Source organism: Hibiscus syriacus, unplaced genomic scaffold (assembly GCF_006381635.1).
Source record: "Hibiscus syriacus cultivar Baekdansim isolate YM2019G1 unplaced genomic scaffold, ASM638163v2 tig00110429_pilon, whole genome shotgun sequence".
Lineage (NCBI taxonomy): Eukaryota > Viridiplantae > Streptophyta > Magnoliopsida > Malvales > Malvaceae > Hibiscus > Hibiscus syriacus.
Window position 1 is genome coordinate 4,902,889 of NW_024062733.1, and position 11,413 is coordinate 4,914,301.

The following is an 11,413-nucleotide window of genomic DNA, read 5'->3' on the forward strand; positions in this document are numbered from 1 at the left end:
TTTAGCGATTGTGTATACTTGCACATTATTTGCGTATAATTTTATAGTACTTGCAACGCGCAACAATGATCTATTAACTCATGTTTAGATAAATAGTATGTGAGAGCAGGTTATAATAGTAGTGCAATAAAAAGTATAGAGGATAAGATGGATCATTTAATGAAGAAAACCTTTTAACTCCTAATCATTGTAATCTTCTTATAGTCCTTGAGTTTTATGCAAACTAAAATGTGAGAATGACTTTGTATGGATTAAATAGAAGAAGCTTGTTTTTCAGGGGCGTATTTAGGGGTAGACTTGCCTAGATTGATTCATCCCATGTCTTAAAAAATTAAAATATAATTGTATAAAAATATGTATAAACTATATTAAAAATTTATATTATTTTAATTAATATATTTTTCTGTGTTCAGTCCAAATATTTACAATTATTATATTTTTAATTTCAAAATATATACAAATAATTTTTTATTATATATATTAGTCTACCTAATAAATATAATCTTAATCGTTGTACGAGAAAATGTGATACTTTTATATTACATATGACATAAATCAAATATTAATATCAGCGTGATGATAATCTCGTCGATCAAGGTCAGTACAAATATTAAGGAGAAAGTATATTACTACAAAACAATTACGTCAACGAAAAGTTAATTTAATGAGATGAAATATTAGATTTTTTAAATAAAATTAGAGGTTTAAATTAATTGGTCAATAAATCATTTATTGATAGTTAAAAAATAAACTTATGATTAATCGGAAAAAATGAAATTGATTTACGAACTAAATTAAACTCAAAAATTGTAAAATTGAAAAGTTACGATGTTTAATCATTAAAACGAAGTTTGAAAGATAGATAACGATCATGGGTGAAGTGATTGATTAATTCTTCACTAATAATAAATGGTAATATTTAATACATCGCATGAAAATTGTGCAATTTATTTCCATTTAGAGACTAAATGTGCACAAACTCCAACATATACCAATTCATCCCCTTTCCTGTTTTCATATTGATATATAAACGTTGGAAATCACCTTTTAAACTCCTCACCTTCATTCTACATCATCTTCCAATGGATCTTGGCTTCCCGAAGTTTGAAAATGGACCTGAATTTGACTGCATCAACTTTGAAGAAAACCCATTTGGAATGTTAGATGCTTTAATCTTCATGATTTGTGGTTATTCTATCATTATTTTTCTTTTCAAGTTTTTGGTTTTAGTTCTTATCGTTTGGGTCTTTCTCTTTTAATCAGGTTGGAATTGTCCGCTTTTGAAATGGATAGTTTTTACGATTTCAATTCATCTTCATTGCCATCCCAACCTAATAGTGCACGCGTTGAGTTTATGGATTTTGAAGAAATAAGCAACGACTTTACTCCTTTAGATCACAATGAAGATGAAGTGGTTGATGTAAAGCCTCTAAAGGCAGCAGTTGATCCATTGGGTCATTATTGTGGCAATATAATGAACAATAGTGTTTCAAGTGGAACTTTGAGTAAAAGTAGAAGCAGGGGTTTTCGAAGGAAGAGAACAGGTGCATTGGAATTGGATGAGATTCAAAAGTACTTTGATTTACCCATATCAAAAGCTGCTAAAGAGATGAATGTGGGTTTAACTCTGTTGAAGAAGAGGTGCAGGGAACTTAACATCTTGAGATGGCCTCATAGGAAGATCAAGAGCCTGAAGTCACTCATCAACAATGTCAAGGTATATTCTTATATATATATGCATGTGTTTACATTTAATAGAAAATTATATATGCTTCTCACTCTAGGCATTCCATTTTGCTCAAACAACCAGTTATTGTTGAGATCAGATATGGATTGAGGGCATTGGTGAGATGAATGCTCCTTTAAAATTTTAAATTTTTATATAATTTAAATATTTTTTTATTGATAATATATTTTCATCCCTAAATTAATATAAGTTTAGTTCTCTAGAATTTTATAAATTTGTCTTCTAATCATATTCTTATCAATGCATCTGTTTACATTTAGTAGAAAATTATACATGGTCTCACTCTAGGCATTTCACTTACTTACCTAACTATTTATTGGTCAAGGAAGGATCGAACGGGGATGGCAGGGAGGTCATTCCCTATAATTTTAAATTTTTATATAATTTAGATATTTTATATTAATAGTTTATTTATTTGAGAAGTTTGTTTGTGTTTATTTGCTCAATTATTTTATCATGTGATAATCTTAATCGTTTTATGCGTGAAAGTATGATACTTTTGCATTATATTGGATTCTCACTCTAGGCATTCCATTTTGCTTAACAAATTATTTATTATTCACGGATTGATCGGGGTTGATGAAACAGTCATCTTTAGATATTTTTTATTGATAATTGTTTTTGTCCTTTAAATTGTTTAACTTTGTATCTTAATATAAAGCTTTATGTTAATCTCTAAGATTAGGCTCTTGTTAACATGACATGACTATGATGAAACTAAATGTCATCATCAACAAAAACATGATTATTACTGACAAGCATTAGAAGAGATTGATGGTGCCAGCTGACCAAACTCTTTAATAGTTTCTCAATGGCATGGTCAAGAGCCTAATGGGGGAAAAACTCTTCAAAGTGTGGTTGCTAAATTCTAATTAGTCATTGTTGTCTTATTTTTAGGAGCTTGGTTTGAGTAATGAGATAGAGGTGTTGGAGGAGCACCAAAGGATGCTAGAGAAAGTGCCAGATATGGAATTGACAGAGAGAACAAAGAAGCTAAGACAGGCTTGTTTCAAAGCTAATTACAAGAAAAGAAGGTCGCTTGCCTCCTTTTATTGACTGCTATGCTGTTCAGCTCTTGCTTTTCTGCTATGAAAAACAGCACCACAGCCACTTTTCTCTATATGTTTTGAATCAACAACCATTTATAGATTTTAATGTAGAAAATTTGTATTTTGACCAAAGTACCATACATAGAATATGATATAGTCAATTACTGCTCCAAGACATAATTTTATATACATTATAAACTAGTATGTGAAGTGCTTTAAATTATACCTCAATATTACTAATGAGTGCTTTGAAGTTCAAACAACTGATCTCGCAGATCAGACGATGGCAAAGCGTTTGAGGAGTCATTTTTCTGCATTTTCTCATGCTTACGTCTCCATGGGACCACTTTCTTGAAGCTTTCATAAATGCTTGCCTGCAGATAAACGTAGTTGTCTGATTAGAGAACATTCAATAAAAAATGTCAAAGGGATTCTTTATAATATATACTAGCCAAAGATTGTGCCAACTTTTTGGTAAAATAATTAATGACTCGTAATATCAGTCAAATTCAAATGAAGAGTGTATAATTCCCAGAAAATTAAAAAACTTGTTTGACACTGCAAAGAAGATAAAGAACTTGATAAAATTGTTTCTTCTATGCTTAACAATGGTGGTTTTGAAACGTACCAAGATATGTGAGCCAGCTTGAGAAAGGTTCAGAAAACTGGGTTTCTTCCTAACTGTTGTGATCTTCACTTCCACATCTCCGCCGTCAACAACCGGAGTTGAAAAGTGAAAACTACCCTGAACATTTCGTCCGGCCTTTCTAAAGCTCCCCCGCCTACTGGATCCGTACACAACTTTGTCGAGTCTCCTCAAAGACCCAACTTTTCCAAACGACAAGGTGTTGGACACAAACCGACACGCATCAGGCCCCTCCAAGACTGCTGTTGGAGATGGAATGTTAGCAACTTTGGACTCAGATAACAATCTCGGAGGCAGTTGCAAGCATCTAGCCACGTTTGACTTCGATCGACTGATTGTATCGGTTTCGTTTTCACCACGATATGGCCGCCTAGGCTTGCCCGGTGCTTCCTCCCACTTGAATGGAATCGAAACCGAGGCATGGATCGGCGGCGTTATCATTCCTGGCGGCTCTTTGGCCTTACTCGGAAATGAATATAGAGAAAGCTTTGGTGTAGGAGAACCCATTCTTGTTTTCACTCTCTGATCATGCAAACGTTAGTTTTCTTTTTCTCTCACACAATATGTAAAATGATTTTCAAAGTTTATACAGAAAGAGATCGTGGGTGAAGAGGGTGGTGATGACTGATCAGTGTAAACTGCGAGAGTCCCGCAGAAGAAGCAGCAACAACAGACGCTCCTGGCGCATCTTATTAACGAGTATCTGATTTATGTAGGGAAAATTATCAATTTACTTACTATATTATGTTGTCAATTTTGTTTAGCTACTAAATAATTTCCTTTAGTTAATTTAGTCCTTGACATTTTGATATGCGATCAATTAAGTCACCAACCGTTACATTGTTATTGGAATTATTGATGTGATATTTTTGTTGAAAAGACTTAGATCTAAACTCATGCACATATAGATTACGCTACTCGAACTCGAGTCACCAAGGGAGAATAAAATTTCCTTAACCATTAGAATTAGAGGTGAGCATTCGATCGAGTTGAACCGAGTAAAAAAACTTGAGTTGATGAGTCATATTTTATAACTCAACTTCGGGATTTTCCAGAGTAATTCAAACGTTCCTGAATTTTAGATACATGTTGTACTTTCGTTCCATTCAATTTGGTCTTCGTGGTTGATTTGTCGAACAAACGTCCAATTCTTAGTACTGAATACGATCTAGAGTTGAGTTGAGCTGAATACTTCCAAAATTTATCATCAAGCCAAACTTGAGAAGACGAACACGCATTCAAGTAATATCTATGCCATTCAGGTATTGACATAGCTTTAGGGTTTATTTACTCACTTAAATTGTGTTCCATTACTTTTAAAGGTAGTCCAACACCTATGCTTATTTGGATTCCTTAATTAATCCAAGACATTTACTTAGTTTAGGCCATAAGGTTATTTTGGTAATTTTGGAGTTCAGTTTTATTCTATTCATTTCAGAGCTCGAGAATATCCAATTATTCCTGAGTTTGGTGATAATCTTGGGTCATTTCCATTACAGGGGTATTCTGGTCATTCTACATATTCAATGTATTTCAATCATTTTTCTTTAATCATGTCTTATTATTTAATTCCAATTTATCATCTATTTCAGTCACTTCGAACAATTCTGATAAAAGATCACCCCGATAAATTGTTCTTCAGGTATTTACTCGTAACTCGGATATTTTCAGGTCAAGTGCCTTTTCAGATTTTTACCAACGAAATATCAAGAATTTTCTGCACTAAGTCATGATCTTAACAATCAAATTCGTACTTAATCGAGTTAAGTACAAATCCTCAAAGTACTTTCTCATTCAGGGTCAACTCGGACTATTTTACCTCTCAGGGGCATTTTCGTAATTTTTTAACCAGATAATTTCGATATTAGATCTTAACAAAAATAGTTATAATTTAAAGATCTTATGGTCAATTGCTTTGCCGAACATTCTCTGATCTTGAAATTATTCCTTAACAAACTTCTAGCATCTTGCGCAAACCCTTTTTGCCATTAAAAACCAGTTATCCAAATTTTCCAAGCAAAACTAGCATTTCTTATGCACATATGTAATTATATCGGATCAATATGTCTTTTCAGAGTTATTAACCAACTTCCAGGGATAATTCTTGTCATCCTACAACATAAGGGTATTTTCGTAATTTTACCATACCGGAGTATTCTCATAATTTTCCATCCAAGTACCTTTAACATTTAACCTTTGATGATATAAAAATATAAGTTACAAATCCAGGGCTGATTTCTTTATCACCAATCATAAACTTGTAATTTGATTCTAACAATTCATCAATCTCTTATATTAGTCATTCAATCCGTATTCAGTTACAGAATTTCTACCACATTCATATCGAGTGTATAAATTATTCCAGTCCACAAAAGTGATCAACGTTATCTTATTCATGAATTTACCAATATCAACATGTTCTATAAAGCATAAAGAGGTAGTAAAGTATTACCTCGATTTCTGTGCCATACTGATCGACCATATAAATTCCATTCGAACGCCTTTGATCTTTAATTCAACTTCCAATATTTCCTCGGATTCATATCAACAGAAATTACATAAAAACAGAGCTTAATTTTGAAAAACGGATCGAATCGGATGATAAATCAGTGAAAAACAGCTTACCGGGTTCGAATTTGGTGAAACAGACTTCGGATTCGGATTCAGGACGTCGAAAGCATAAAATATGACTTTTCAAAAATTTGGAATTTTTGGTCAAAATCAAAGTCAACGGGTTTGACTGGCAATTTCGATACCTTTGTGTCTGAATTTCAAAAAACGGACTGCGGAATCGGATTCAGAACGTCCAAAAACGTCATGATAGGTATACTCGGTCAAAGTCAAAGGTCATTTAATGCCCGGTCAAAGCCGGTCAAAGTTCTGGTCAATTATGGTCAACGCAGGTCAGCAGTCAACATTCAACCATTTTACACAAATATCACCCTAACAGAAATTAATTACAAAATTAGCCACCTTATGTAAATATTTACGAAACTAACACCCGAATTTTACACAAATAGCACCCAAACAGAAATTAATTACAACCAGACGATGCCCACTCCCGGGGGGTGGTGCGTGGGGTGCGTGAATAGTGATACGGTGTCGAAAAATTCCCGAAAAATTCCTAAAAATTATTTTAAGCGATTTTGAGGCACTTTCAAAGCTCGGTTCACAATTTTGAACGCGCGGAGAGCTCGATTTCGAAACGTCGAAAACTTTGACAGTCTCACCCCTCCACGCGTCGGCGACGACGGAGAAATGGAGAACACTGGTGGACTCGGAACGATGCAAGGAACACAATGGTGCGGGAGGTGTCGTAAACGGATGATTGGATCATCGTGAATCGATGAAAAAACAATTGAAATCGAGTTATTACTGATGATACTTCCGACTAAAATTAACGATGAACGGTGATGATTCACGATGAAAGGTTTGAAGGGTTTTGTTCCTCGGTCGACAATGAACACGATGGTGGTTTCAGTTCGTTGGTCGGAGGTCGGACGGCGAGTAGATCGGAGTTGAAAGGAGGGATGCTAGAGAAGTAAAAACTAAAAAATGTCTCTGGATATTGACGGGGGAGAGTTTATAATTCTCTCCTATAGAAAATTGGCTAAATTAATAGTTTAGCCACTAAATTTCCTGCACTTCATAAAATGGTTTGCCAACTTTGAAATTTTACAATTTAATCCTCAATTTCTTCCAAAAATACTAATTAAATTCACCACTTTATAATTTCTTAAATTTAGCCCCTAAATTGGGGTGTTACAAAATCAAAAACATTGCTTTTTCAAGTTGAGTCGAATTTTGCTCACCTGTAACTAGGACCACTCAAAGGGTTCAAAACTAATTTGCCTTTTTTTTTTAAATACTTTTTTATTAATATGCGACAAGTACAAGAAAATATTTGTTCAAAGATAAATCTCAACCATTTGACATTGAACATTCAAACTTTTAATATTCATAGTCCTCAAACCCAAGACCTTAAAGAATAACAATAATTCATTTATCACCGAGATCGTTAATTCGTGCAAAAATACTTAAATCTTAATTGATGTGACGTTTTAAATGTATATTATAACACATTTAGTCCTCAACACTCATACATGCTATTAATTTAGTCCTAATTTAAATGATTCAACTAATTTAATTTTACATATTTAAAAATTCTATCTTTCAGTGTTTCAAAACACATCATCATCACTCATTAAAAAATTAAGAATTATTTTTAAAAATAAAAAAATTTGAATTTATTTTTTCCTAAAATTTTAAAATTCTCTTTTCTCTCGTTAATCTCCTTTTCTGCAAAGAAAAACCCTTGTCTTTCTGCAAAGTAAAACCCCAGTCCATGTGTTGTCTCTCATTCATTTCTCTCGAACAACCTTTAAAAGAATTAACAAATGTGCAACATTCCAAGTTCGATTTGTTACAAGATGTGTCTAATGTGTCACGTTGGATCACTGAAGTGATCGATAATTTTAAAAATCCTTTATCATTTCCAGCATTTAATCATATAATAACTATGGTACAACAAAATAACGACATTCATACCAATGATAAAACATTTATATAAAACCAAAATTCTATCAAAATTTAATATAAGACCAATTAAATTAAAATACCAATACATTTATAGATTAAAATATACAGAATGATCCTTTAAATACACATATCTTATAAATATTCAAGTATTGTACTCTTAACTGAAGATGTTGAAAGTCTTGTTGTGACAGTGCTCCTCGAACAAGGCTGATATACTAACCCAAAAATAGAAATATATGAATATTAAACTTTACAAGTTTAGTGATATGCATGAATCAATTTACCTCAGTGGTAAAGGAATTGTTGTTATTCCTTGAGGTCTTGAGTTCGAGTACTAAGAATGTCAAGTGGTGTGAACATTCATTCTCAAATGGTTTAGAGTTATCTTTGAACATATACTGCCTTGTAATCACCCAACTAATAAAACAAGTTCAGTAGTACACTTTTACTATATTATAGTTTATGAAATTCATAAATATAAGCATGCTAGGAAATATAAGCAGAGATGAATAAGTCTAGGCATTTATTTTATTTCATCGATAAGGTATATGGTACCTATAACACCCTAAACTCGAATGAGCTTAAAGTGCTACATTGGGCTGCTAGGGCAACCACAAATTTTAAACATTTTTCATTTCAATTTAAAAGTGTACTATATGGTACCAAAATAGACATACATGATAGTTATAAAAATAATTTTATAAACCGAAAATCCATAGACATCTAGGGTCAAGCCAACAGGGGTCGAGGGGTTGCTTCAGTTGTGGCTCTTTGGACTATTTCATCAAAGATTGTTTGGGGACTCATGGAGTAGCTTCGACATCGATTCAGAGATCATCACCATTCATGTAGAGAGGTTAAAGGGCCTACGAGATGTGGTAGTTCTGCCACTGGCCATCACAATAGAGGCACAACTAGATCAGTAGTCATTGCAGAGCCGAGGGTAGCCTCCAGACAATATGTAGTGAGAGCCCGTGAGGAGTGTGATACAACAGACGTGATATCAAGTACCTTTACAGTGTTTTTCATTCTAGTTATTACATTGATAGATTCAGGTTCAACCCATTTCTATATTTTTTATGACCTAGTTTGAGAGATAGATATCCAAGTAGAATACTTAGAGATAGGAGTTCGAGTATCGAGCCTACTAGGTCTAGACGTCCTAATAGATAAGATTCACCAGTGATGTAACACCCTAAACCCGATTGGGCCTAAAGTGCCATATTGGGCTATCGAGATAACCCTGATTTTCAAAACTTGATCATTTTTTAAACATGCTGAATGGTATCATAATTACAACATAAATGATTGTTATGAAACAATTTATAAATTAAAATCAAAATAATACAAACTTTGAATTTAATCAATTGAATACATAAGGTACTATGAATACATATGTCCACTAAGCTACAGTACAATACTCTGAAGAAGATGATAGAAGTCCTGTTGCGATGGTGCTCCACAAATTGCTCATGCTACTAACTTGCCAATGGAAAACATTCGAAGGCTAAGCTTACAAAGCCCGTCAGTATAATCGCTAATCTAGAGTAGCATAAGAATTCATAAACCCAAGCATGCTGAAGACATGGTACTAAGCACTAGGTACATACATGATCTAGATCAAGTGTTACCTAATTATGGCTTCGTTGCCCTATCTTTGAAGTGGGGGTCTTTAACCCTAATGTTTGAATCTATTATGCATTTTCTAAATAAGATAATGACTTTATTATGCATTATATGAATGCCATGCTAACTCTACTATGCATTATATGAATGCAATATTGGTTCTACTGTGCATTATATGAATGCAATATTGACTCTACTATGTATTATCTGAATGGAATACTTAATCTGTCATAACTCATACACTAGCTGAGGTAGGAATCATAGTGCAGCTGAGGGATCCTACATCTTAGAACTCACACACCCCTCTATCCTACTAGATACTAATGTATGACCTACTATATACTAATGTATGATACATAATAACAAATAATACTTTATGGCGGGCATAGTGGTTTGGCTGAGGGATCATGCATCTTAGAGCTCACACACCCCTCTAACATGTCGGTATACCTTAGGTACACTTGGGTGAGATCCAAAATCTGTATCGAAAATGTACACCTGCCAACTTACTCCATCGAGTCTTGGGGCATCTATGCCTAGCTGGCAAAGAAACATCGTAGCACTTATTGGTATATATCTGGACATGTTGACAAACAAGACAATCGTCCTACTGCTAAAGTAACTCCGGTGTCCTGTCTTTTTTTCAAGTGTCACACAAAAGCTAGCTTTATGATATCCTTGTTGTTACTATTTCTAATTGTTACTGTTACTGTTATTGATTCTATTTCTGTTACTATTTTGGTTGTTACTGAGTTATTACTATTTTTGTTTACTATTCACCCTAGTTGTTAACTCGCTTGTTCTCTAATCTAGAACTTTATGCGAGGAATTACTAGTATATTATTACTGATTATCTATACTGATCTAATTATACGCTAATAGAGGATATTTTAGTCATTCTCTGACTCTAGGGAAGTCTCTATACAACTCAAGACTTCATAGCAATTAATGTGTTTACTTCTTATTGGCTAGGGTTCTGATTATCCTAGCATCTGACTCGGATTCATTTCTAGGTAGCGATGCTCTATTATCTAATATTACATTTTCCCTCAGTTCGTCCTCAAATTAAAGGAATAAATGTGCATTCAACACGCTTGGTCATTCTTGAAATATATGACACTACTATCTCATAATCTGATTACTTGGTCATAACCTTTGTCGGTAGACCCTACGTATTGATCCTCTATCCATATTTATCTCTTACACACTTACTAAAGATACTTGGACACATTATACATGTTATGATTACTCTGGTTGTAACCCACTCCTATGAGTGTCTTTGGGCCCCTTTGGCCCTTTACGTCCCTCTTGGACTGAACTTTATCTTTACGGACCATCCCAAGCTCTTACGGACCTTAATCGGGTCGAATCTGATCATATGAGGTTGGTAGTATTGATACTCTAATTGTAGTATCAATACCTATATGAGTATCGATATCAAAATTGCATTCTGTTACGAATCTAGGGCCTTAGTATCGATACATCTACCCTGGGTATCGATATTGCAGGGACAATATCGATACTTACCTGACAGTATCGATACTCCCTATCTAAAATCCCTAATTTAACCAATTTAACCCCTTTTTTCTTGTAAGAATAAAACCTCAAAAATCTTTAAAACCATGATGTTGGGGGTTCAATTAGAATGAATTAAAATATAAACAGGGCTAAAAATTACCTTGGCCATAGAGTTTAGAGGGGAATAAGAGGAAAAGAGAAAGAGGAGAAAATGAGGAAATGAGAACAAAAAGAAATTGAAACACTCATCTATTCAAAATGGGATAATTATAGTGTTGGTCCCTCCTC

At 33.7% G+C, this 11,413-nt stretch overlaps 2 protein-coding genes across 2 annotated transcripts; one reads left to right on the plus strand and one right to left on the minus strand.

The window, feature by feature from the left end:
- The first annotated feature begins 1,082 nt into the window (after positions 1 to 1,082).
- Positions 1,083 to 2,814, plus strand: LOC120124986 (protein RKD4-like). Its single transcript, XM_039143520.1, has 3 exons — positions 1,083 to 1,159; positions 1,264 to 1,717; positions 2,645 to 2,814. Exons 1-3 carry the CDS (start codon positions 1,083 to 1,085, stop codon positions 2,801 to 2,803), a joined length of 690 nt encoding a protein of 229 aa, XP_038999451.1. The 3' UTR covers positions 2,804 to 2,814.
- Positions 2,815 to 3,032: 218 nt separating this feature from the next.
- Positions 3,033 to 4,053, minus strand: LOC120124987. Its single transcript, XM_039143521.1, has 2 exons — positions 3,425 to 4,053; positions 3,033 to 3,170 (listed from the first exon to the last, which is right to left on the minus strand). The coding sequence occupies exons 1-2, from the start codon at positions 3,947 to 3,949 to the stop codon at positions 3,033 to 3,035; spliced, it is 663 nt and encodes a 220-aa protein (XP_038999452.1). The 5' UTR covers positions 3,950 to 4,053.
- Between the last annotated feature and the right edge of the window lie 7,360 nt (positions 4,054 to 11,413).

Excerpts from the sequence above, each read along its gene's own strand:
- LOC120124986 (XM_039143520.1), top strand. The coding sequence starts at position 1,083 with ATGGATCTTGGCTTCCCGAAGTTTGAAAATGGACCTGAATTTGACTGC. Across the intron at positions 1,160-1,263 it reads GAAGAAAACCCATTTGGAAT|GTTGGAATTGTCCGCTTTTG; the intron begins GTTAGATGCTTT and ends TCTTTTAATCAG. Across the intron at positions 1,718-2,644 it reads CACTCATCAACAATGTCAAG|GAGCTTGGTTTGAGTAATGA; the intron begins GTATATTCTTAT and ends TCTTATTTTTAG.
- LOC120124987 (XM_039143521.1), bottom strand. The coding sequence starts at position 3,949 with ATGGGTTCTCCTACACCAAAGCTTTCTCTATATTCATTTCCGAGTAAG. Across the intron at positions 3,171-3,424 it reads AAGCTGGCTCACATATCTTG|GCAAGCATTTATGAAAGCTT; the intron begins GTACGTTTCAAA and ends GTTTATCTGCAG.